The sequence below is a fragment of the Pezoporus occidentalis genome, unplaced genomic scaffold (genome assembly GCF_034315485.1).
Source record: "Pezoporus occidentalis ecotype Australia unplaced genomic scaffold, CSIRO_AGI_Poc_V1 ctg169, whole genome shotgun sequence".
Classification (NCBI taxonomy): Eukaryota; Metazoa; Chordata; class Aves; order Psittaciformes; family Psittacidae; genus Pezoporus; species Pezoporus occidentalis.
In genome coordinates, this window is record NW_026913521.1 from 516,806 (window position 1) to 543,861 (window position 27,056).

Below are 27,056 nucleotides of genomic sequence, written 5' to 3' on the forward strand. Positions count from 1 at the left end.
CAGTACTGAGAATCACATGCTGCTGAACCAGGTACCAGCGAGCAGAGAAACAAGGAACTGCAAAGGAACAGAATACGAGCACCTGGTGTTCATTTAAAACAACCGCTATGCAACAACATTAAAGTATCCAGAACTGCAACCACAGAAGGATTTCAAGGACTAAATGCATTAACATTCTTGGTTCTCTAAAACAAACAGAAAAAAGGCAAAATTAAACTGCCTAGAACACCCACTTAGATGCATGGAAATAAATTACCCTCATTGATTTCATCCCACTGCCATTTACAGTGCAGTCATCTCGATTCCCTTCTGTGTTGCTAATCAAGCTAAATTTAACTCCTCTCGTCCTGCTTATCTTGCATGCTAGCACCACGAAAATCAACTCAGGAGCAGGATCCATTGTGTCTCTTCATGAGTGCAGCCCACCTTGCTTACACGGTAAATGTGTATTTAGGACCTATAGGAGCTCTCCTGGGGTTTTAACAGCATTCATCACAGGGCTTGGTATCTTTTTAGACTGGGTGACAAAGTACCTCTTCAAACCTAGTTCAAATAACTCTGAACATGTTCTAGTCATTATTGGCCTCTACAGACCATTAAAATGGGTTCCATGAGAGCAAGCATTTCAGTCCTGTTAAGCCAGTATCCATCTTAGAAGAATCAACATCGTACTTGTCACTCCTGCTTTGACAGAGAGCGAAGATGTATCTTAAGCCAGCATTTCCACAAAGCCCTGGAGAACTCTTCATTGGCATATCAGGGAGGGCACAGAAATACATTTTATATAGTTGCTACTCAGACAACACTGGCAAAAAACCCCACCATATTCTAGTGCTTGGTTTTAAATCAGCCCCATTTTAGACCCCAATGTGATGTTTCAAAGGAAGAAAAAGCCAAATCAAAACAAAATCCCAACCCTACCAGATAATACCCATTAAACAAACCTAAAGTACATCAAATTGACAGAACTATAGAGTGGAACAGAAGCTTTAAAGAAAAAACAGTGGAGATAAATATTCTTAAGTGTGTGCTTGACAACAGCCACAGTTTTATGCTATTAAAAAATACAGTACACACCACAGTGACAAGCAAGGTTATTCCATCCACCCCCATGCTAACTTGCTGCCCCACTAACTTCATTCAAGCACACAACAAAAGGCAACTTGTCTGAAACAAAGCAGGATGGTACTTTTATATTTTGCTGTCACCACCCCTGTCCTACACCTATCCCCTTCAAGAGGCGGTGGCAAACTCTCCACTGTAAGACTGATGTGGCAGACACTACATACAATGTTGGATCAGGAGTAAGTTTTGCTCAGCCCTTGCCAAGGGATCAGAGGAACAATTATCTCACTTTCCTGTAGGACTTCTCACATCCCACTTTCCCCAGTCCCAGGGCAGTACTGCCAAACCACAGCTTGCAAGCCCCTGTGATGACACGTAGCCCTGGCTGCTTCAGGACCCCTGAACCATGGCTATTCTGGCAGCAACAGGCAGTGAGTAGTCAGTCTGACATTCAGGGTTTTTTTCAGATGTCACAGAAAGGCCAATACTAGCTCTGTAACACACACATCTGGCACTTCAGCACCAGAGAAGGCTGCCTAGCCCCCATTCATGACGCACTGAGTCTCCCCCCCGCCTCCAGACAAACCTTAAGAGCCTAAGCATGGCTTCTATTCTACCACAGCAGAGACCACAAGAAGTGACTCAGCAGAGCACGGCTACCACCAGCCTCTCTCACTTCTTCCCTACTTCTTTGAAATCCCAGAGCTTTCCTGAGAGGCTTTCCAAGTCTCTGCTGCTCCCACTGATCTCTGTTGAAATGAAAAAGGTCAATATTAACTGTTTTCCTTCTTTGCTCATCTTGACAGAAACACTCATCTAAGTATATTTCTCTCTCAATCATAAACCACAATTAACACCTACCTCAGTGCCAAAGAAAAAGCCCCACCTGCACCCACGCTCTGGGGAACTTCCCTATAACAGCTTCTACAAAGAGTTCTGTTTTCAATAAGAAATTATGCAGTACACCAAGAATTAAATACATAGTGACAGCACGGAACTAACTGCAGTGCCACACTTGGCCTTTCCAAGTAGCACTAGTTATTCATTTCCATACCTAACTCAACACCAGGCATTTTAAGACTTTGCTCAATGGCCATGGAATTTCCAGCTCACCACAGATCCTGCCTCTTTCACCACAGAAATGTGGCCATGGCTCCCACAGACTACATGAAACTTCAGTTCTATCCGTGCTTTCATCCTACCTTCCATCTTCTTGGGAATGCTCTTCCTTTATTACTGCAAGTATCCAGATCCTTGGGAAACTATTAAACTCTGGAGAAAGAGGAGAAACTAACTGTTTAAAAAGATCAGTTCATAAACCCCCTAATAACCATCACAGAGAGAGGCACTTGTCTCAGCATCTTTGTTGGATACACTAGAGCAGTTTGATTCTCATGTAAATCTCATTTGCAATGCCATCAACTTTCTTCTAATGGGCCATTCATCATTGTAGGGTATGCTTTCAAGGAGCCAGCCCAATTCCTTGAACGGTCTCACAAGCCAGGTAGAAGATGACTTACCCTTCCAAAGCTCGGGAGCTACCTATAAACACATTAGCAAAGGCTGTGCAAAACAAAATAACCTCAGTAAAGCTCAGGAAAAGATCCTAATTCCCACATACATACGCCAGAAAAAGCTTGTGTGTGGGATGTTACTAACCTTTGAATTCAGTCAGACTCTCTAAGAGGGCTCCAACACGCAGAGCATGACTATGATGTATTCTCCTTTGAGGCTGGTTCAGTTCATTTAGAAAGTGATTTGAAAGAGCTAATGTGCTATTTATGTACATTATAAAAAATGATCCATATGGAGTTAGACTTCGCAAACTGTTCACTCAGGTCCGTTCCACTCCCTCTGAAGACATTTCACAATCCATTCAATACCCAATAGAGGAAGCCAGGATTACTGTTTCAAAAGCAGCTTGGAGGGTAATTTACATGCTTTAAAAGCTGACATCTTCTAGACTCAGAGCCAAATAAATGTTTGGGGTAACACAGAGAATCTCTCACACAAATGTCTACAAAGTGACATCCACCTGCAGCATCCAAAACACTGACATTGAAAATACAGGTTAGAAGAGAATCTTAGGCACAATCTTCCTTCTTATGAAAGGAGACGAAAGGAACGTAATTTTACTGTGATTCAGAAGGAGGAAAATATCTACGTGACTGGCTTGTGAAAGACCACTTTAGCAGGGCATGGCTAAGACTGCAAACAGTGTAAAACAATCCCAAGATTATTAAGGCATTTTAAATCCTGCCAGCACATGGGACTGCGCTGAGGGGTTTCTTCCTTGAAAGGAGTTTAACCAACTGAAGCGACAATGACTCTTGCAAAACAACAGCAAATATGTAAGTTGCTGCCACAGTGATTTCATTATCTTTAGATCAGGAAGTTTTAGAGAGTTACGTTGTCATATTCTCATGCTCCTCTTCCTGTGCTTCAGTATAAGATACAGAATTAGGGAAACAGTTTTCTTTAACAGACGTATCTTACCTGGAAGCTTCACGCAAGCTTCATAGTTTGCAATACCAGCTAGAACAGGATTCTAGCCCTTCCCTGCTACAGTTCTTTTTAATGGGAATTCTCACATTTGCAGTACTATCTGGCAAAGCACAAAGCAGGATGAAATTGAGAAGCTGTGAACCACTTGGAGAAGAGGATGCACTGGTTTGTCACCGAGAGACCTCAGATTTGAAATCACTGACCATTAGAATACTTTTGTTTCCCAGGTTCATTCGGTGGCTGTTTGCAGTGAAGTGCTGATCTGGGATGTTCAACTGTAAACAGAACATGTGCGAGTCTGTGAACCACTTGACTGCACCTATTCTAAGAACCAGTTTGCATCTGCCTTGTTTACACAAAATTACAAAAACCCAAAACACCAGCAACACTTTCACTGAACCACTACGCATTAGGAATTTTCTCCTAAGAATTCCTATGCCTGAAGAAAACTTCAGTGCTTGCCTTAATAGTCCATAAAGAAAGACATCAGCAGCAAAACATGTACCAGCTTTTGACTTTGTCTGCAGGTCTTCCCAGTGCTAAAACAGTTTCACTATGGCTTGTCTCATTAGACAGTGTCTGAGGGAGCCATGGTAGAAGGAAATAGATAGTAATTATACAGCTGAATGGACACACGAGAAGGAGGCAAAGCCACCCAATTGCCAGGCTTGTTGACAGTCAACACCCCTTTACGCACGGTGGGCAGGCAGCCAGCCCAAGGTACACCACGTTACACAAGCCATCAACCAATTACAAAGAAGATCAATAAATAAATAGCTGTTGGCACATATCCCACACCAAGAGTCTACCCTTACGAGTTTGGGCTACGCCTCAACCTGAGTATGAAAAGCAAACACGTTTTTGGTCAACCCACCAGGTGGAAACAAAATTTGCTTTCTGTGTCTCGTCCTTTTCTCCTCCCACACAATCAGGTTTTTGAGCATTTACGAGTCCATAGTTCTTATGCCCTCGAGAGAGGAAAGGCCTTAAATTGCTCAAGAGCAATTCCTTTAGCAAGTGCACAAACTGGCTCTGCAGGGAGTCCAGTTGTGCTTAGTCAAAATGTTGGTGGCTTCTGTATGTGGCCTAAGGGAGATGGAAGATTAAAACTGTGTAAGGAAGACTTCCCAAGGCTCTCTTAAGTAGCACAAAGCAGAAAAACGGGGTACAGCATGCTATATTTCAGAGAGACAGGGGGGAACATCCTTTATGATAGTGCTTAGATTACCTCTGCAAGGTGCTTTTGTCTCCCCATTCTGTTCTAAAAGATCCACAATTCAAAGAGTGGCTTCTACTTGTACATTAATACAGTCTCATATGCTAGGAGGTTCTTGAAACAGGATAGTAAGTGGTAACAATGTGCTTAAAGTCATCTTTCACCTATCCTCCTATCCTAATCACACAGTATATATTGTGTGAATATATACAGCAGAACCAAAGGCTGTCCACCTTTGCTCCCTCAGCTAAGGCAGAGCCCCCAATTAATTTCTTCCTTATTTCTCCCAAACTGTCAAGATGTCCTCAAGCAACATGAAAATTACGTATCTGGGACATTTAGAGGAGGGAGGAAAACCACCACAGTCACACATACACAACAAAAGACAACCCAAGGAATTAAACTCGCTTTTAAATGACTAAAAATAGATTGGCCAGGGAGGGAAGGGACTATCAATCACATCTTAAAGAGTTGCTGAATATTCCAAGAACGGGCTTCTAACAGACTGCTCTCTCAAGACTGCTTGAGTTTTTTATGATTAAAAATGCACAAGGACATGAAAAAAGGAGCTGTGCGATACTGAAGAGCAAAACACAAGAGCCAGAAGTGGATGCAGAGTATTAATTAGGCCATTAAGATTCTTAAATGTTTTACTGTCCAATAAAATATGTATTTCATAAAAACTAAGTGCCATGCAGGCAGAATGCACGCATGCATTTTATCGAGCTGTTCTGAAGAAACTGAAGAGGTGAATTAGCAGCAAAAACCATTTGTGGCCAAGAGTGAATAGATATTAGTAAAATTGTGTCTGGACTATGAAAACAAAGAATATACTATTGCATAAAAATTGTCGCTTGCGTTTACCTAAGTGATTTACCTGCTCTATAAGCATCTCATCAATCTGTTTTTATAAGGAGTCCTGCAGTCAACTGATACAGGGAGACTTCTGAATGCTTGAAAACACTATTCAGTGATTAATACTGAATTACTGACTGAAGTGAATGCATTAAGACCACACAATAATATGTACTCACAATTAGTCAATTAACCAAGTCTGGAAGTACCTTAAAAGATATTTTTTCATAGCTGACATTCAGGAGACAGTTCAGTGGGCTCTTCAGGCATTCGCTGCCTGTCCTAGACATATGCAATTGTAAGACAACAAAGCCCTTAACTACACTACAGAATAGACACTGTAGGCTAAGTCTACACACTACAGACTAATACACTAGACTAAAATTTACAGCATATTTTGCTTTCACACTTCTCTTTCTTTGAAGTAGGAATCCTGAAGTGGATTCCTACCCATGAACTCGCAACCTCAGGAAACTCTTAGACGCATGGGGACTAAGGCAAAGACACGTAAAACAAAGCTGGTGTTAGAAGAGAAGCTTCTGTGCTTAGGGCTGCTTTTAAGGAAAAGGAGAGGAAAGAATCTGTACTAAAAGCAAATGAGATAATTCCTCTCCCTTTCCATTAATGTTGCCAGCTCAAGAGCACATGACTTTTCTTTTTTTAAACCACATTTCCACTTGGTTTGGGAAGGGAAAGCTGGCTCATCCACATCTAACCAGCAGTAAGGTGAAGTCTGGTCTGCTAAGCATTTTGGGTTACGTTGCCCCATGGCAGAACACCCAGACGCTGCCTGCTCAGACATTAGAGGAAGAAGGACCTCAAAGTAAATCAGCATGTCAGAAGAACTGATATGGACCCGAGTGCCAGTAGAGACCCAGCCTGAATAAGACGAATTCAGCTGGAGCTGTCAACTCTCCAGCAGGGGTTTAACAAGCACCTAACCAGTTTGTGTCACCTCTGCTACCTACAGTATCAGTGTGCAGCCCCCTCAAGCACTCAGCTGAACACACTCGCCAATCTCCACTCTCTGCAGTGGCTGCAAACACTTCTGTGGATAGCAGACACTAATTACTACACATGGGCCAGTAGCAGGATTTCATCTGCATGGCATAAGTAGCAAATTCAGGTAGTTTCCTGTTCTTTACCAACATCCTGTTGCCACATCTACTCCTCCAGGAAACTGCAACACCGAGCAAGAGAATTTAGCATCCCACAGAAGAGCTCTGACGCCAAAGGGCTACAGCAGCACAGTTACTAGGAGCTTGCTTACAAAGAAAACAATCCCATTAATCTAGTTGTCATTTATGCTTTCAGTTAGTCGGTGCAAGGCTGCGTGTCCCATTTTCTGGAAGGGAAATAGAAAAAAGAAAAAAAGACAAAAAAGCATTATTCTGATTTGTTGCTGGAAGTCAAAACAGACACTGCGCAGTGAGGATGCTCACACAGCTGGCACCAGAATAACCGAGATATGAATTACTACAGATCTCATCATTTTTATTCCTGTTTTCATAAAAGCAAAGACTCGTGCATTCACTCATCCCCTAGATTTATATAAACACACATCAGTACCAACTGAAAGAATCCCCCAGTCAGCTAAGCATACATGTCATGATTGAGAGTTTGTTAACACAAGGAAGTTACAACAGCGCAACTTGAATCTACATTTAAGCCTTTACAGCTGAGACCCTGCACAAGAATGTACAAGACAAGTGTGGCATGTTCGGGTTAAATTAATCTTTTCATAATCAACACATCAGCTAAACTGAGCCAAGCTTGATTTAAAGGAATACATAAGAGCACACACTGAGTTTTGCATAGCGTTAGTTTATAGTCACAACCTGACCTACAGCACAGCTATTTTTGAATCAACAAATTGAGCTGTATTTTCACATGAGAGAAACTTTCCTTAAACGTTTAATATAACCTGTGACAAATTGAGCTTAGCCAAAACTTATTACTTGACATAAAGTCCATAATTAAACTCTAGTAATTCTTTATCACTATCTCGCTGTGCAACAAAAAAAACCTGTTCTCAAAGAGTCTGAAATCAAATAAGGACATAAGAAAATATAAGATGAAGCACTGAGACAGCAAATCTTTAAAAGAGTTCCTAAGTGAGAGTAAAACCACCATCCACAAGTTGCAGCAAAGCAAATGATGCACTTCAAAGGACAAAAGAAGAAATAGTTGCAAATGCAGATTATGCAATATTTAAGAGGTAAAATTATCAGAGTCAACATACATATGCAGCGTTTCAGAAACAACTAGTTCTGTAGTCGTGGTTATGTGGTCACAGCACTTCCTTAGTATGTGTATGTACGGCTTGCAGTTCCCTCTGAGATGTAAGGATACCACACTCATACACACCATGATGGCATCACCCTAACCACAACAATGGAGGCCGAGTGGTTAGCAAGCTGATCAAAACACTGCGACATGCTGAGCAGATCTTCATTCTTCTAGATTATATTCTTTATTAGAATTCTAGATTAGATTCTTTATTAGTCCCTCAAGTTACTGGCTAACAGACTGCACAATCACCTCCCTTACAGAAGGAAGTGAAAAGACTGTTGGATCTAGCTCTCCATTTTCTGCTTGGTTATGAAATCCTTAACTGCAAAAACACCCCTACTACTCAAATGCTGAAGTGAATTTGTGTACTCACAATGCAGAAAGATTAACACACACACACACACACACACCAATCTGTGGGATCAGCATCTGGATATGTGCTCAGACTATTGGGCTGTTTATTTTTGTCAGGTTTATTAAGTACCTAGGAAAATCCCACTATAAATAAAGCAGCACACTCTTAATAAAACTTCCCATGCATGGTAAGTTTTCAGTTTATAATGGGGCTTATATACATATTTCTTTTATTTTAGCTCCATGTTTTAATCTATTTCATACATCCATTTATTTACTTCTCTTGTATTTTATGCTCAAACTAAAAAGCATCTTCTTTATTTCTTCCCTTTCCTAAATGCTAAAAGAACTACAGGTTAAAAACTTTTACACCTAGAAATCTCATATTGGAAGTATCCATTTACACTGAAAAACACAAACTTCAAGCTCCATTAATATCGCTACTGCAAAAACACAAAAGGGTCACAGAAGCAATAAGCAGATATCCCATGAAATATTCCCAGACAAGCACCATTTTCCAATCTATTGAGTTTCCAGTTCAGAAAGCTCGAGTGCTATTACCAGGTTATGCTCAATCAACATCTGCAGGTTTTAGTGAACAGAACTTTTGTACTTAGGAGCATTGGAAAACCTGACCCACAGCTGCTTAAAATTCGGGTTAGCAAGCTTCGCTTTCAACTGCTTCAGTTCTTTTGGTTCAGGGGGCTGGGTGGGGGATATAAATAAAATAAATGCTTATTTTAGTTACTGGAAGTCTCTAACTTGTTATTGTCACTTTAAAAATACTGAGTCAATTTTGAAGATAACAAAGAGAAAGATAATTAATTCAATATTAACCTGATCCTATAAACACTATAAATTTGGGGGAAAAATTACTGTCTTCAGTCTCCAGCTACCCAGTATTCCTGCTCTACCTTACATTTTGGCTTGTAAATCAAATGAATATACTTTAAAATCTAGTGCATAACCTACTGACAATCTAGTTTCTCCTTTTTTTTTCCCCTACAGAAATACCCAGATATTCATCCACAGATTTGCAGCTTCCACTAGCGCAGCTAAAAAAAGTTCCCATCAGTCTTTAATTTGATTGAAAGCACTTATTTTTGATGTAAGTACTTCCATCATTTCACCTTCATTTATATTTGTAATGCCTGCTGCAGTTTGGCACTCATTAAACAGATTATGGGGTTTTCAGCTGTATTCTGGGCCCTGTACTCTTCCACCCATTTTATTCCTAACTGTCATTAACCTCTAGGAAATGCCCTCCTTGTTGGTCATTACCATTTAATTATACTTTACAGTAATGTCATCACATCTGTGAAATATAATCTTCCATAACAACACAGCTGTGCAAAATGATACTCCCACCCAGCAGTGAAATTCTGGTTACAGCAGATTATACGTGCACATGATGTCGATGGAGGAAATGATACGGAACTTTTCAAAGGCCCTTGACTTTGAACAGGTCTGTTGTGTTAGGAGGTAGGTGCAGTCTTCAAGAAAGGTATCAGAAACTTTTCCTCACTCCTCCACACAAGTTTCCCATAAATTTTAGGAATAACTACTCCTAAAGTTAGAAGTTTCACACAGAAAAAGTAAAGTGAGAACAAACCTCAGAAGCAGAATCTCTGAGTCCAGGGTCTACTTCTTTAACAAACAGTATGAATGATATCTGAAAGATTCTTTTTATTTTTTTCCCTGCTTCCATTCATGATCTCATGATGCACAAGCATCTCCTTTGCTTGTAACATAACAGCACAAGTAACTGCATTGGTCATAAAGAAATAGGACTTGGCACATTTCTGCTACCCTTCACAGGTTGGAGGGGACAACTATTCAAACAACTGTTTCTTCAGAGGTTACCAAGACCTCCCATCTACATCATTCATTGGAATGGCCACTATTTCCTGTAATTTAACATAAACTGTATATTCTGCTGGTACCTGGAGGTGGTGTGGCTGTATTACACAGGGAAGTAGTATTACCATATAATAATGTTCACAAAAAACAGTGGTTTGTACTGCAAACTCTGTGTACTACAGCCTATCTTCGCTCTGTCCTACTTTTGACAGTATCAGTTGGCTAGCAGTAAGCACACAGGCTCCTCTAACAGAAAAGAAACGGCACCAACCAGCCCTTTGTTTTGTTTACTGGGGAGAGATTTGTGTGTGTGTGTATGCATGTGGAGGGGGTGACTGGAAGGGAACTGACTTGTCAAGAGCAGAGCTCAACAGTGGACAGAACAGTAAAGCCTCAATCAAGACTCCGTATACCAAGCTTCAGCAGGATTTTTCCTGGTCTGGGTTACAAATCCTTCACTGGCCAGTAGAAGGAAAGTAGTTGTTTACCTGCTAGAAGCAAGGGGGCAAATTCCTTTAGATTGATGCAAAACATTTTCCTACTCTGGAAGTCAGAAAGGGAGGAGCATCCAGTTTATTTATGTAGCTCAAGCAGTGGCCAAGCAAAGAGGATGCCTTATTGTGCAGAGTTCATAACTGTACATTAAACTCCGCCCTTTAAAGCGATGAAGAAGGAAAACTGCCGTTCCCACTCCAGGAGTCACGAGCAAATGGGAGAGAAGTAAGCAACCAAGTTGCTGCTCGAGATTGTCTTCGAGCACAGTGCTTATGATTAACCAACTGAAGAAACAGAAGGACAGGGAGGAGAAAGCTTGCACAAATAAACCCAAAGCCAGAGGGACTGACAAGAGAAATGCCCTGGGCTTCGGGTGGTCTTGTTTTACAAAGCAAGATTAATTAAACAGCCACTAAAGGACATCTCTTGTAGAAAATGAAACATGCTACAAACCAAAACGCCTCAAAGCGAGCAGCTAGGGAGTTATAACTAAATTACTAAGTACAAAATGAAGCAGCCTGCAGAGGAAATGAGTAATTAAAAAACCCTCCCCTGAGCAACAGGCTGTCCAGAGAGGGATAACTCCAGGACCCTGGTGCTCGAGGTAAACAGTACCAAAGCCAAGAACTGCCAGATGAAAACAGATGTTTTATACAAACAACAAAAACCTAATCTCCTGCCTTTACAGTGCGTTTCCACTCAGAGATGGCATGAGACAGCCTGCCTGGTATGACCTGAAGAGATGCATGCAGGAATGACATCACCCACCACTACCAGGATGCCACCCCTGGGGTGAAGCACTGCAAGTCGTTAGACAGTGCTCAGCAACCATAAACAATGTTTTCAGAGGAAGAAATAGATCAATGTCAACCCCACTCCTCTTCCTGCAAGGGTTTATCTGAACCACAGCACAACCACCTTGTTCCTAGCACAGACACCCTTCTGCAGCCCACTCCCCTTCCTCAATGGAGCAAGGACACCTTGGGTGCCTGCTCTCCAGGAGTTCTGGTGAGCAACATCACCTCTGGCCTGGCCTAACTCCCTCTTTGTTCCTGTTGCCCCAGGGAGTCACCAGGAACAACACTCAACTCATCAACCCTAACATGAGCACTCTGGCAAACTGTTTTCCCAGCTTTTTCCACCAGATCTTTCCCAGGGAAGACAAGCCATGGGAGTAGCAAGCTTTTAGCCCACTGACAAGTCTTTTTCTCTCATTTATCTTCTGGAAACCCCCTCAAGGGCCACCAGTTGACCATGAGTCTGTCAGCAGGCAGGCATGGAAGATGATGACCATGAGGCACAGCCTGCTGAAGGAGTGCCCTGCAGCAAGGGGCCCCAAATGCTTTTTCCCCAGATGCTGTTCCCTCAGAGGGAGCAGCCCCAGCCCTGACAAACATCACCCCCTTTTCAGTCATGGATGACAAGCAAGACTGGGAAGGTGAGGACATCCCCTGTTGACGCTGAGGTGGATCCACATGCCAAGGCGGACACCACTCATGGCCATCTCAGGCCCTCCATCAGGTGAGGACCACTGTGCAGAGGATCCCTCACCCTCCATGACGAGCTTCAAGCAAGGAGAGCCTCACCATCACCTCAGGCTCTCTGTGGTCTGGGGAGGGCCTCAAGACCACCTCCTTCAGAGTCATTCCTTCACCTTTCCTCAGGCCTTCTGTGGTCAGTGGGGGACCCCTCACTGTCCATCAGCAGTGGACCCTCACCATCACCTCCTGGCTAGACCCACGTTCCGTCCGAGGGGCACACACACCTCTCTGGCTAAAGGGACCCCTCACCATCCCCTTCATCGGAGGGAGCCCTTCTGCACCCATCCCCACGTCCCCTCCCGGGGAATGACGGCTCCCTCTCCACCCCCTCAGGCCCTCGGTTCCTCCCCGCAGGCCTCGGGCTCTCTCTCTGAAGCGGGCCCTGCCCTGCCCTGCCCTGCGGGCCCCCGCCGCCTCACCGCGGTGCCGCCGCCCCTGACCCAGCCCGCGTCAGCGGCACTCACTGCGGCGGGAGCTGCAGGGCCGGGCCGCCGCGGCGCTGGAAGGCACCGTCCACGAAGACGCCGTTCTTGCCGAGGCAGCGCAGGTAGAAGTGCGGCTCCTGGAAGCTGAGCTGCAGGTGCCGCCGGGAGATGAAGCTAGAGTGCCCCATGTTGACGTCCACCGAGCCCTGCGAGGAGTTGCGGCCTATGGTGACGGCCGGCTGCCGCATGAGGAACTCGAACTCGCGGCCCTGCAGCCGCGCCAGCACCGGGCCGGCACAGGCGGCGGCGGCGGCGGGCGGCCCGGCCGGGGGCGGCGGCCCGGGAGGGGGCGCCGCGGCGGGGCTGCAGGGCGCCGAGCGCAGCGCCAGCAGAGCCCGCGCCCCGCTGCTGTCCTCCCCGACTTCGGCCATGTTCCCAGGCAGGGAGCGAGCCAGCGTGCCGGCCTCCGGGGCGGAGCCGGCGGGGCGGGGAAGCGAAGCGGGGCGGAGCGGGAGAAGAGCCGAGCCCGCTGCCGCCGCCACCGCCTCCTTCCCTTGAGTCCCCGGCAGCAGCGCCAGGCCCGGCCGCCCCGCAGCGGTGTGTGGCGTGGGGCAGGGGCTTGGTAGCGACGGAGCCGCGGCGCCTCCTGCAGGCGCTGGGTCCGCTCCTCGGGCAGGTGCTGTGGGCGGCCCGCAGCCCTGATCCAGGCAGGAAAATCACCTCAGGGCCATCCCAAAACCCGGCCCTGCTTAGGGCTTCCTGTGGGACTGGGGCACATCCACACAGCGCATCGCCTGCCTTGTGGTGCTGAGCTGCTGTATGTGCAATCCAGCGTAGGATTCGTGTCACGACACCAAAACCCCTGCACGCTGTCAGGTGGGGATTTAATCGTGACACGATTTTAGTAGCCCTGGACTGTTGGCAAAGGGTTGCTGATGGGGAGAGATTCACAGAACCATTAGGGTTGGAAGGGACCTCTGGAGGTTCACCCCAGATACACAGGGGTGTACGTTTAAACACTTTTATAGGGTTTATATATATATATATATGCACACCTATATGTATGTGTATACTCATACAGTGATTTTATACTCCTATAGCTTTATACAGCTTTATACTCATATAAACTTTATACTCACATAATTTAGCTTTATACTGGTAGTTTTTCATTATAAGGGAATGCGTGTAGGTTGTTTAGCTCATATTACATTATTTCTTACTTCAAATTACTTTTAATATTTTTCTATATTGTATGTGTTACTTCTATAAATGATAAAGATCATGTTCTTTTGCAACAGCGGTGCGTGTTTGGATACTCGGTGCTGTTAGTTTATCCAGATTAAACAGGTAAAACTTTTCTGTATAGGCGAGCATATAATACATTGCAGGATCCTGAATAGTTAAATAACCAGAAAATGCCATGAATTTCAGAATCTTGGGAGAGGGAGCAGCCGTAATTGCTTATTGCTTCAGCTCGTGTGGGGAACGTGGCAGCTCAGAGCAAGGCTGCTCAACAGCTTAGAGGAGATGGGGAAAGAAAATCCCATCACCGGTCAAAAGTGCAGAGCAAATTTCGGCTGTGAAGACTGTAATTAAACGAGCTGGAATCAGTCCAGGACCACAAGGTTAACATCCCTGTTCCTGGAACATCTTCCCTGAGATGTTTAATGACTGCTGAGCAGTCGGGACCTGAGTTAGACATCTCACCCGAGACATCATCTTCAGTAAGAGTGCTCTTTGCCACTGCAGTTCAACACCAACCGAGAGGAAGAAAGAAAAGCACCATCTAACACAGCACCGATACCACTTCCTACGCAGCAGTGTCTCCTCTCCAGCGAGACTCAGCCAAGCCAGGCATGGCAAAAGGTTGCAGTAACCAGTGCAGGAGAGGGAGGAAAAGCATCCCTGGAAGGGGCATGAGGAGGATGGAGGTGGTCACAAGAAGTGGTTCTCCTAGAAGCCTGGAATTAAATTACAGCTGAAATAGTGCTGGAAGGTGGCGTGGAAGAAATAAACAAGGTCACAGCACACAGCAGCAGCATAACCTGGGCCCCTGTGAAGAGCTCCTTTTCTGTCCCAAATTGCTCATCATCAGCAAAACTCATGGTCAGAAAGTAATATGTGGCCATCTGGTAGGTGAGAGCCAAAGACACTTGCTGCCTGACCGGAGAGCTGGGTCAAGCCTTCTGCCTGTTCACACTGGGATGAGAGTGCTGTTAAGTGTGCTTAAAAATGGACCCAAGCTGGTAGGCAGGGGTGTGGGCGCAGGTGAGGTGAGACCTCCTATCAGAGCAGTGTTTGACCTGTCAAAGAAAAAGGGAAAGCAGCACCAGAAAGATTTTAGTCATGTCCAAGGCTTTTCTAAAACCCCAAATTGTGGTGTTGGACCAGAAGGGTCCTGAAAGGGTCAGAAATAGGGTGAGGCTGTTACCAGATGTTGCCAGTAAGTGTTTTGTTAGCTGCATGGGAAAACGCATTGCAGGCAGGCAGACTGGCAAGGCAGGAGCCAACCCCGCATGGGCAGGAGCAGGGCGGTTTCTAACTACAGGAGTTGCAGGCAACCCTGTGGACCCATGCAACCGTCTGATGTGGGGCCAAGAGGCATGTTTCTGCCAGGGCTGGGTCCCATTACCTCTCCCACACTGGATACAGGCTACAGATTTCTGCAGCTCCAGTAGGGGAATAACCCCAGGGCTGGCACGTGAGGCTGCTATGAAGATAGTGCTGCTGCTCCAAGGCTTCCTGAGCGCCTGGGGCAGACCTGGTGGAGCCTCGCTGCTCCAAGGCTGCGGAGCTGGGGATGCTGATGGGCACATCCACACGTGTCCCGGTCACTCTGCAGCCACTGAGACGAGATGCTCCTGCTGCACTAGTCAGTGAGATTATTTTTCTAACAAGTCTTTCTCTTTCTGCCAGGAAATTTCTTCTGAGTGGAAGGTGCTGTTTAAAGCCAGCGCCACCACCGAGATAAATCCCAGCTTCATGCAAAATGTGATCAAGCGCTGTACAGAAACAGGATTCCTCCAAGCTGCCTGATGGGTTGTGCTTAGCATCGTGTCTCACCAGCTCTCCCGCCTGCGGCATCCGTTCCCTAAGCTCCTTGTGCTGCAAGGAACAGAGGGCTCTGCTCGGCTCTAATCCACCCCGCAACAGCATCAAACCAAGGGCCCTTCAGACAAGGAAACGCTTTGCGCTCCTCCAGTCAGCTAATCCTGCTTAAAGTCAAGCTGGCTGCCCCAGTGTAAATGCCTGATGTAAATGCACTCGAAATTGTTTGAATTAAATTAATCTCATCCCGTATGGCTGGATTGACTTTAAAGTGGTTCATTTTCCTCGGCAGGGTTTTAGATGGATATGTCTGCAGGTGTGGCCGAACTTCCTGACTCTACAAGTTGCCTACCAAAATATTCAGATGGCTTGGAGCTGCCAGCCAGGTACTACGAGCTATGGGGAGCAGCTCCAGGGGGAACTGGGGCAGGGAGGGAGACGACAGCACGGTTCTTGTGCCACCCCAGTGATGGGCCCAAGCACTGGTGCATCACTTGGATGTGGGAACAGCACCTTGGCCATCTCCATCCATGCAAACGAGCCAGCTGTGGGCTTGCTCCAGCCAGAACTCTGCTCAGGCACTAGCATGGTGTGACACCATGTACAAACATGACTGCCTGTGCACATGCAGAAATAATCCCTCCTGGCACGTTGTAGCAACACCTAGAGCCATTTTGAGATGCTGCCCTGCTCTGTTACATGTGTGCAACAGAGCAATCTGAACCAGGAGGAGAAATTAAACGTTCAAATCAAGCAGCCGTGAAGGGGACAGAGAGAGCAGAAAGAAGCTGGGGTAGAGTTTGGCATTACCCAAGAGAGCAGTGCAAAACCTGACTGTCCTTTGTCAAATATTTGTTTGGCAGTGTCATTGCTGACTCTTTCAATACAGCGATATTCAGCAGGAATCTGTTTTGCACTATCAGTTGTGAGCAAATGAATGTAATGGGTTGTTATGGTCACCCAGATACCACTGTATTGGGCAAACAGAGATCTTGCAAAAATGGTGATAAAAGGGTATATTTCTGCATTTATCTGCTGGATAGTGTCTGCTTAAAACCACTTAGTTCCTGTAAACGAAAGGCTGCATTTCTAGAGCATTTCATATGGCTGTTGCTCGCTATTCTGATGCATGAGACTTAATACGTATTTATCAAGCCCCAATTCAGCAAAGAAGCTGCCTGGCTTCAACACTGCAAGAAATCTGTTCTACCCCCAGACTAAAGCATGATTGAAAAGCTGCTTTGACAGAAAGGAACGATGCGAGCTGCACACTGGGCATGAGCTGCTTGATGGATTTACCCAGCAGCTAAGCAACACATTGATGCTCGCAAGGAAAGCACAGCCCTGACCCGGGGAAGGCAGAAAAGAGTGAAGGAAAGCAATTACTCTAAGGAGGACTCTGCTGTCTCTGTGCTAGTCCAGTCCAGCATTTCTCCTGAGCACAGTGCCAGTCTAACGGGCTTAAGGGCGATACAGCTTCCACTGATGTAAAGTGTGTGTTATTAGCAAGAGAGCAAAGACTTCAGGATCTGCAACACACAAATACTTAGAATACAAAAGAGGACAGTGTTCCCTCAAATTCCTGCCCACCTCCCTGCAGCCCTTTTCCCTTTCCCTTATGTCAGCTGTAAGTAGGCTTTAAATGCTGTGGTGGTTTTTGTCCAAAGTGATTTGCAGCAATATAAGTGATGAACAACATGCCCTGTATCTATGGAGCTGCTTTCCCCAACGCACCTGCGCTCAGGAGCAGCCTCATGTCCTTCTCCAGCTGGGTGGGTTTTAATTCTGCTGTGTGTCACAGGGAAATCACAGGGCTGTGACACAGGAGCAAATGCACTTATACACATCTCATAGGATTTTCTTCCTAACCAAGCGGCTGCAAGAAGTTAAATAGAATTCATTGTTTTGAAACATATTCAAGTGTATGATAGTATCTGTCTCACACACACACACTTGCACCGTGTCTGAGCCAGCCTCCCATGAGATTTGTACCTTTTTTCTTAATTCAATTGCATGACTTTTAACCTTGATCCTTACATCACTGCAGTGTCAGCCCTTGGTCCTGATCTGGGACAACCCATATAAATCTGTCTGCCCGCAGATGCTCCATCCACAACACGGATCTCTGACCAGGAGGTACCTGTGAAGCTCACAGTGGCATTGAGGATGTGACCTGCTGCTGAGGGTCTGGGGAGCACAGAGCAGCCCTAATCCCATCTGGGACACCTGTAAATACCCCTTCTTGAACTAGAACAGCCTTACAAATCTTTCACAGTGGCTCTGAGCCAGTTTTAATCCAGATGGCCTGATAAGAAAGGGTTGGCCTGTGGAGGAGGTGATACAGTGATAGAGGAATTCTTTCTTCTCCTCCACAGCTTTTGATCAGCAGAAGGTTGAAGAAATAACAACACCAGTGAGTCAGAAATGTGGTAGGAGCGCTCATGGTCCCGAAAGCACACAAAGGATACAAACCCACCATTTTTTTCCTAATGCCAATAGGCTGCTATGCTGAAGGAAGCAGTATCAGAGACAGTAAAAGGCACACAGACAGCAGAACCAGTGCAAGGTGGGCATCCTTAAATCCTCCTGCAAGGTGCTGTTTGCCTTGTGCTGGGTGCTGAGCAGCAGCATCAGCGCCTGGCGAGATGGGGCTAAATGAGATGCTGCATCTGTTCACTCCCTCCCAAGAGCAGCACAGCCTGGAAAGATTGTTCTTTGTATAGTAATGAATTTCTTCATTTTAAAATCAGCTGTGATCCTGTTTACTGTAAACTCCAATATGCTTCAAATGTTTCTATCACAGTTTATTTAGGTTTCACAGGGATTTTTTTCCTTTCAAATCACACTTACCAAGAATATATTTTCACAGCAAGTTCTCTGAAATACAATAAAGACCTAGGAACATCTGATGCCCAGACTCTGCCATTCCCTGAGATAGTCTATGATTTGCTCATCCCCCATGCAGAAATGCTGTCGCTTTTCTAGAATCCAAGCCAGAGCCTGTCTGATGTATGATAACCCATTTTGGAAAGCCTTGAACAAGACCATTTGTTGTCGAGATAATTTTACACAAGCAATACCATTTCATGGGTGGCTGTTAAAAGAATACATAACATTTACACTGGCCTGTGTGCTTTCAGCTTTACACCCATTCAGCTAACTTACCTTCATTTTGGCTTGCAACTTAGACCTCAGTGAAATCCATAACACAAGCCAGGTCTAAATTATTTGCTTTAGTCGTTTTTGAATGATCTCATTTTCTCACTTTCCATCGATGCAAAGAGGGAAAAATGCTCTTCAACAGCTAAAAACAACCGAACCAGTAAGTATAAAATCTGATATCAAACATGAAGCATTTCAGCCCAAAGGGAATATGGTTTTGGACTTTTATGAGCAACTGTAGCGTATACTGCTTGTTGCTGCGTAAAAAAAGCTCCATGCATTGTCTGTAGGGTTGGAAGCAGCCGATCTTAAACATCTTGCTTTACAATCTGCCCAAAATGCTAGAGGAGCCGGTGAAGCTACAGAATTTGCCTTCTATTATTGCAGAACATGTAAACAAAAACCACAGGACCTGCGTGTTTACTGTCCCAAACCTTATATCCTGATTCACACCTATGATGATGCATGATATACAGCCAGTATATATATCATGATATATATCTCTATACAGCTCAGACCCAGACGCATTGCCCAAGGACCCATGTGGGAACAGTCCTGGACTTCAGCCAGTGTAGCATGCCAGTAGAGGACCTATTCTTCGCTTTGGGCATCACTGGGGACTAGCAAAGACACCTCTAAACCATGTTTGCTTTCAGTGGGTCCTGAGCATCCTTTGGAATCACTGGAGCCTCTCAGCTGGGAGAAGATGCTGGGGGAGAGACTCTCCTGCAGATGTCCCATTGCTTTGCAGACACTTCTAGAGCTCTGAGGAAACCTCACCATTGATGATATTTCCAGCACTAACGTTGGTTCCCAGTAAAATCCTGGATTAAGCGTGAAACTCATTCCTTCTCCCGTTCTGCGCCCTTCTTTCCAGTTGGTTGTATTAATTAGATATGTTAGTGCAATGAGAGCATTTGCTGTAAGTGCTGGAAACCCCTGGGTTTGCAATCATGACACATCACTTTAAGGGCACACTGTCAACTCCAGGAAAACTGCTATAAACAGTTTCACTTACTTACATGACTAATAATACCACAGAGTATTAAAAGTGAAAGGATTTTTAAAATCCACTTTACTTGTCTTTCATCTTGGCCAGTGAAAAAATCAATGAAATGCATCTTAGTTTAGTTTAGAGTAATTTTCACTTACCAGGTCCCTCATGCTAATGCGCCTGCTTTACAGGCAGGAGGGGACATGTTTACCTGCTTGGAAGAAAACCCCTGTGCACCCTGGGTATTGAGATAAATGCCAACTCTCCAAAACCAAGGAGAGAGAAATAAGGCGGCATGAAAACACGTCCATCAATGTGCTTTATAAATACATGTTTTACACAAATGAACCAGTTGCTGAATTTAACCAAAGACCATTCTTCATCAGCAAAGTCATAATCATGTAAGGATTTAATGATTGAATTCAGTTCGGTTTATGGTAGCAAGAGATTACAATTATAAAGTAATCTTTGATGAAATTAAAGGTGCTATTTTTCTTTTTAAAGGTAGGATTTCAAAACCCCAGCCATTAAAAGTAACTTATAGAAAGTTTGGATCTCAAGTTTGAATTAGCCAAACTAAAAGATAAAAACAGGGACTCTGTAGCCTTCAGAAACATTGACTGTAATCTCAAGGGCTTGTTTATGCCTGGGTTATATACCCGTTTGGGGCTAGAGAGGGAATGTGATTTGAAACTGATTTAGACATTTTGGTACCTTTATTTTCTGTATAGCTCAGCATGTAATTTGCTGGATGTCGTCTCCCACCAGCCTCCTTCCACCTGCCCATTACTCTACCAGCAGACCTGTCCCTATCCCATCCCTGCTCAGCATCTGGATTTTACTGGCTGTGCCAGTTTAATGCATCACTTTGACAAGCACGGACCCCATGGTCTGCTGCTGCAGGAGCCTAGAGCCCACAGCTCCAAACACACTGATTTTGGGGATGTGCCAAAGGGCATTGATATGTGACCAGCCCAAGCAGTGGGGGACCAGGGGTTGTGGCTCTCCCCAGGCTCTCTGAGCCATGCTAGAGCCTGTGGTCCCTTCAGCACATTTAATTCCCAACATAGAATCATAAAATCAGAATATGGTTTGGGTTGGAAGGGACCTTAAAGCTCATCCAGTTCCAGCCCCCTGCCATGGGCAGGGGTACCTTCCACTAGAGCAGGTTGCTGAAAGCTAAATGCCCATCATGGTAATTTGGTATTTTACTCTTTCTCCCTGTCTTCTGGCTGCACTAAATTGGGATGATGCTATCTCAGGCTTGCTCCCTGCTTCTCCTGGAGCTTTTAGCTAAAATCTAGCATTAGCAAAATGTGCCTCTGGAATAAGGCCTCATAAAATATTGTTAGGATTGCTAGGCAACCCAGAGGCATGTTGGGAGCTGAAAGGAGCCTTAAGTGGGCGTAGTGAGCCTGTGCTGGAGTCTCAGATGAAAAAGAGAGGGTATTCTTTGTGCTTCCATTCTAGCAACACTTTGCCTTTGATTTGCTTTTGCAAAGAGGTCAAGACGCGCTGCTTCTGCGTGCCCAAAGGTACATCTCTCTGTAATTGTTGGTGCGGTGGCCTCTACCCACAGATTAATCAGCTGGATGAGAAATGAACCTATCCAGGGCTTTTCAACAGCAATAAGAGTAAAATGAAATTTTTATGGTCATGAAGATACCCATATTCCAGCTTCTTGCATCTTCTGAGGACTCCTTTTGCAATAAAGAGGGGCCATGCTCAATAATAACTTGTTTTATGTGGTCAACAAGGTGTTGCCTCAACCCTTTCTACATGCTGCGAACTGACTCCGTGAGGAAGGGAAACAAATAAAAAGCATATAATTTATTGGCTGGGTCTAACACGACTAATCATCTATTTGCAGATACATGCACAAGGATAAAAAGCAAACTAGGTTTGCAAGAACAAGAGGAGGGATTACTGTAGGCGTAAGCAGGGGAGGTTTACTGCTGATTTTGTTAGCTAAGAGGCTAAAGAGAGTCTCTGGTTTACCCCTTCCTGCCTCCAGCTCAAAAAGAAGAGATGCTGTCCCTTCCTGAGCACACATGAATCCGCATCTCATCCTTCCAGGAACATCTTGGCTACCCAAAGGAAGATTCCAGCCCTTCCCTGGGCAAGCCTCTTCCTTTGCTTCCACCCCAAGCCAAGCCTCCAGCAGGCAGCCCTGTGCTGTCCTTTCCTTAGTGGAAAACTTGGAAAGCTGGAAAACTACACACACTTAGCAGCAAACACAGCACCCACGTGCTGAAGCTGCCCTTGTGTCTCTGGCTTTTGCTCCATCCACCCAGCATTGCTAAAGGCAAATCCTAGTGGCAGGTCCCATAGGAGGTGGATGTGCCTCTGCTGAGAAAAGCTGTCTCTGCCAGAGACTGGCCTTTGAGCCAAGCTGAGTATGTGATTTGTTTCCCAGTGCTTGATTTAGCATATGATTTTCAGTTCAAACAGCTAATGGCCAAGCTGACTCATGCATCCATCTGCAAAGAGCCTGTCCGGCTCCTCTGTGCAGAACTCTTCTCACCAAATCCTTTTCAGGGGTCACAAATGGCTTCCCTTCAATCTCCAGTGCTCTTGGGTGGCTGAAATCCTTTATTCACCTCACTTTGCTCCCATACTGTCCCAGGACTTTGTCTGCTCCATGTTCAGACTGGGAGTAGTTATTCATGCCAGACATTTCATCAGCGTGAATGAGGGGCACTGAAAATTAATCATGAGAGCAGGAGCTGATGATTTTGGCCCATCCTTTGTCAATGAAAATATTTCCTAAGCATCCAGCACTCCTAGATACTCCCATATAATACAGAAAGGACCATTAATGAATATTACCACGAGGCTGTTGCTGGGATCCATCATCCCACACAAGCTTTCTGTTGAAAGCTGGTTTTCAGTTCATCTTGAAAAACAGAGAACTGAAGGGAGCAAACCTTGGACTTTTGCACATTACAAGGTTTCTTAGACAACGACATATGGTATGTGCATGCTAGAACTACACCTTTTATTTCTCATGGCCTTTTTGAGCTAGATTTAGGTCGGGAAAGGTGCCTGTAAGGTATTTATCCAGTCCTGGTGGTGAGCTGGCTGTGCTATTTTTCTGCTCTGTTAGCATCGCAGGTCTCATGATACATATTTCAATGCCAAATGGTCCAGGCCAAAGCATTTGACACTGCCACTCTGTTCCTCTGTCATGAGGAGCACATGGGGGTTTCTCCTGATTTAGGGCTCTCAAGCTCCTGCAACCTCCATCTCCTTCCGCAGATTCATAGGTCAGTTTTGGAGGAGCATGAAATTGGACCAGACCTTGGCCTTCTCTTACTTTTCCCAGCAAAGCTCTGAAGCACCCCTTCAGACCAGAGGTGACTTGGTTCTTAGTGTTATTTTAGTAGCTATTTTAATTAACAGCGTGGCAGCTGGAAGTGTTAGAAAGATGGGAGCCAGGCACCATAAGAAATGATAATTGCAGACTTGGAGCAGTGCTAAGAGTTAACAGAGGGACATTTAATCCAATTCTCAGCTTCCATTCTAGGAGCCTTTTAACTTTCCAAATCAAGAAAAGGAGTAGGGGAGGGGAAGAAAAATCATCTCCATTGCAGTGCAATTTCTTAAGCTTGTTCACAGCCCAAAGGTGAATTTTTGCGCGTGTGAGGAGTTTGAAGAAAATCCATTCAGCTGTTTCCGAGGTTTCAGAGCATGAAAGCAGCATCTGCTTTAAAAGGAAAAATAAAGAGAAATTCCCTCTGCTCATCAGAAGCAAAAATGGGTTTTGGTTTCACGCCTTTCACCTCAAGATTTAGTACATCTTGAGCTGTCCCCCAGAGAAAGCCGTCCGTTTCTGTATTGATTTGGAGGGGATGGAATTGTGTTGCGAAGCAAAAAGTACAAAATTAGGGATGCCCAGACAGGAGGGACTCACACCCCAGGCTCCTCCACTCCTGTTCAGCCCAACGCAACGTGTGCCGTGGTCCCTGAAGTGCCAATGGAATGCATTGCATGAAGGTTTCTCGCAGCCTCGTTGGGGTGGGTTATTTTGGCTTCTGGAGTGATTTTGGGAGCGCTGTTTGCTGTGCTCAGGGCTGCGCTATAGATGGCAGTGCAGGATGGAAATTGCGGAGCCCTTCGCTCTTGAATAACAGCCCTGGGCTGGGCTGGCTCCTGCAGCTTGTCCCGGCGGAGGTGGCCAACCTCAGGTCACTGATTTCTGCAGATGTGCTTGCAAATCCGACTCCGTTTGTTACCTGGTACCTAATGACAACCCAAACGTGAGCCCCTGCATTTGCAGTGGGCAAAAGGCACGAGGAAGCTCTCTGCAAATCAACTGCTGCTTCTGAGAAAACACACCCGTGCTCAAAATCCACTGGCCGTGATGTTGCAGCACAGGAACGTTTTGCATTTCAAAGGGAGCAGGCAGGTGATTTCTATGGTTCTCAGCACAGGGTCACATCTACGGAAAGGCTCTGCTCATACTGGAGCTCTGCTGCTATGACTGAAAACGTGATCCTTCTCATCATCTCATTGGTATTTATAAGGACACTAAAATCTAGCCAAATGCAACCATTTGCAACGAATTTTGCCTATTTTATTCTCCCTTTGTACAGTTCCCTGGAGTTTGAGGACTAAAAGTAAGAAAAGACGCAAAATCCAACTCAGTTCTGCAATAGGAGATGCAGTGGTGGCAGGAATAGGGATGCTTCCAAACAGATCATGATGGGAAGTGAAGAATATCATAAACAATTACAGCAAGATGCTTTTGAAAAGTCCCTGCAGGTACCCAGCTGCATCTGTCGATGCTTAAGCACCTTCAGAAATCTGGCCACCAGCCCGGTGCTCAAGATGCTAAGAAAGAAATAAATCAGTGAAGAGTAAAAGGCAGATGAAAGACAAATTCCTTTTGCCATTGGCAGGATGAAAGGAAACCCCCAACTTTTTTAATGATTGGGGTGGAGAAAACCGCAGACAGTAAATGCCTGAAGTTGTCCTCTTCCTTTGGAAAACAGGATTAGGTACCAGCAGACTTTTTTGTTTCACCTTCAGTGAACTGTCCAGTGAACATCTCTCCTCCACAGTCTCCGGGGCTGGATGCATGATCCAGCGAAGCCCTCTCTGACAAGGACATGTGCAGCACTCTTCTCTTACAGGAGTTTAATGTGATCTTACACATCAAGGGGATTCAAATGATGAGAATGAATGGCAGTAGCCAACCTTATGGCTTGATAGTCTGATGAAATGATGTCCTGGCACATCCATCACATTGTTCTGCTGTCAAGATAATTCCCAGCTCTGGAAGATGAGTGTATTTTTCTTTTACAGTGTTAAAAGAATGCGTGTGTGTGCGTGTTTGTGAGGAATCTGTCCTCAAGCCTAACTACTACATAAGTACAACACAGCCAGATACATAGAATCTATGGTTCAGCTCCAAACAGGGAGAGCACAAGTGCACCTAGCTCCATCTGAAGGCACATGCATGGGATGAAGCCCACGCTGTGTGTAAGCAAGACCTGGGACTTTGCATGGCACAGCAGGTGAGACAAAAGGACTGAAGGAAGATTCATTTCTTGCCAGTGGCATATGTGGACTTGGGGTGCCAATCCCTGTATGTTCACCTTGGAGCTGTAGCCTTGAATGAGAGGGAGCAAGGTGTAAATTTGAGCGCATGCATGGAAGCACCACGGTGAGGTTATTTGCTAAGCACAGGGTTGGGGAGTTGTGTGGATGCAGATGCTCATGTTGCCCAGGCAACATTCACTTTTGCAAGGTGCCCCTTTGTCTCTGTGATTTTAAGTACGGTGTCTCACTTGAAAACACAGATTCTCCAAGCTGTAAATAAGGCTTATTATGCCCTAATGCTCTTTCCCCACATCTTTTCAGAACTTGTTACCAGCAGCAGCACTGCTTGTGGCTAGGTAACACAGGAAATTAAAAGCAGCTCCACAACTGTGGCTTGCACAGAGTAGGAGAGATCTCCAGAGAGAAGCACAGGTAAGTTGTGGTGCCTGGGACAGTGGGTGCAGGACACCCTGTGCTGCATTCCCTGTGCTGCAGAGCAAATAGTTGGGCTGTGGGGTTAGGATTTAGAGCAAGGATGAACCTTTACAAAAAGCCTTGAGTTTATCCTGCATAAAGTCCTTATTCCAACTTCCAGAGCCCCTCTAACATTGCATATCGTGTTGCTGTTATTGCTCTGACTGCAAGGCTCCATACCCAGAGAATAAGGTTTAGCGCTGCACTGTCCATGGACTACATTTGTGAGCAATAACACAAATGTGTGCACTGACTGGGGACAGCCAGTGTTTTCCCACCACGTCCCATTTCCCAGGATGTAACATCGTGGTTTGCACTAATTACGGGATGCTGATCCCGTTATTACGGAGCAAAACTGCCCAGTCCTGGAAAGAGCACAATGAAAACCAGTGGAGTGGTAAACTTGAAATGAAGTGGAAGTAATATGTGCTGCATACAGGAGGCCAGATTTGCTAATCAGACATTGCTGAGGTCAGTAAGGTAGAGTGAGGAAGGGAAGACATCTTGAGTGGGATGAAATTACCCTTCCTGATGAAGGGGCAGGCAGGAGGTATATGGGATAAATCATCTGTCTGCACCTCCCAGCCAAAAAGCAGGATTCAAATGCAACGTGAGAGGAACTGCATCAAGCAAGGAACCTCTTCTCTGAGCGTGGAGGTGGCACAGGAAGAAGTGGGGCAGCCAAAGGGGTGCACTTGCATTTGAAGGAGTGGGGAAGGATGAATGTAGAGCAAACGCCTGGAATGTCCTCCTCATCCCTTCCCATGGTCCCCATGGGTCCAACAGCCTCTGCAGGCAACAGCCAACTCCTTTTCATTGTTATGTAGCATTTAGTCGCCCTATTTTGCTGCTTTCCCTTTGATGCAGTGAACCTGTGGGGAATAAAGCCCAGTGGGAGATTACTTACGTGGTTTCTAACCCATTAGTTTCTTTTATTGGCTGTTGCCTCAATAAAAAAAGGAGGAAAAAAAATAAAAGAAGAAGAAAATCAAGGAAAAGTAGTTCAAGGTGTGGAGAATTCACATGGCAGGGAAATATATAAAATGTTCTTGGCTTTGTCCACCTTGGCTCCAGTTTCAATCATCTCACCATGCCGTGCATTTATCCTTCTATTATTACACATAATGACAGGGAAATTTTAGTTAGTCCTATGCAAAAAGCCAGCCGGCCCCTCTCTCCACAACGAGAACCATCCTGGCTTGAGCTTGCATCACTTGGCATCTGAT

General features: G+C 45.3%; 1 protein-coding gene and 1 long non-coding RNA gene across 3 annotated transcripts in view; one reads left to right on the forward strand and one right to left on the reverse strand.

The window, feature by feature from the left end:
- FOXK1 (forkhead box K1) overlaps positions 1-13,054 on the reverse strand; it is a 48,217-nt gene extending 35,163 nt beyond the window's left edge. For both annotated transcript variants that reach the window (XM_062613566.1, XM_062613565.1), the window contains exon 1: positions 12,648-13,054. In XM_062613566.1, the coding sequence (XP_062469550.1) occupies positions 12,648-13,039 (392 nt within the window). In that variant the 5' untranslated portion in view covers positions 13,040-13,054. The remainder of the gene's footprint in view (positions 1-12,647) is intronic.
- Positions 12,482-15,916, forward strand: LOC134161045 (uncharacterized). The gene is made up of 2 exons (XR_009963806.1): positions 12,482-12,730; positions 15,525-15,916. It is a non-coding gene; the product is annotated as an uncharacterized LOC134161045 (long non-coding RNA).
- Positions 15,917-27,056: the final 11,140 nt, after the last annotated feature.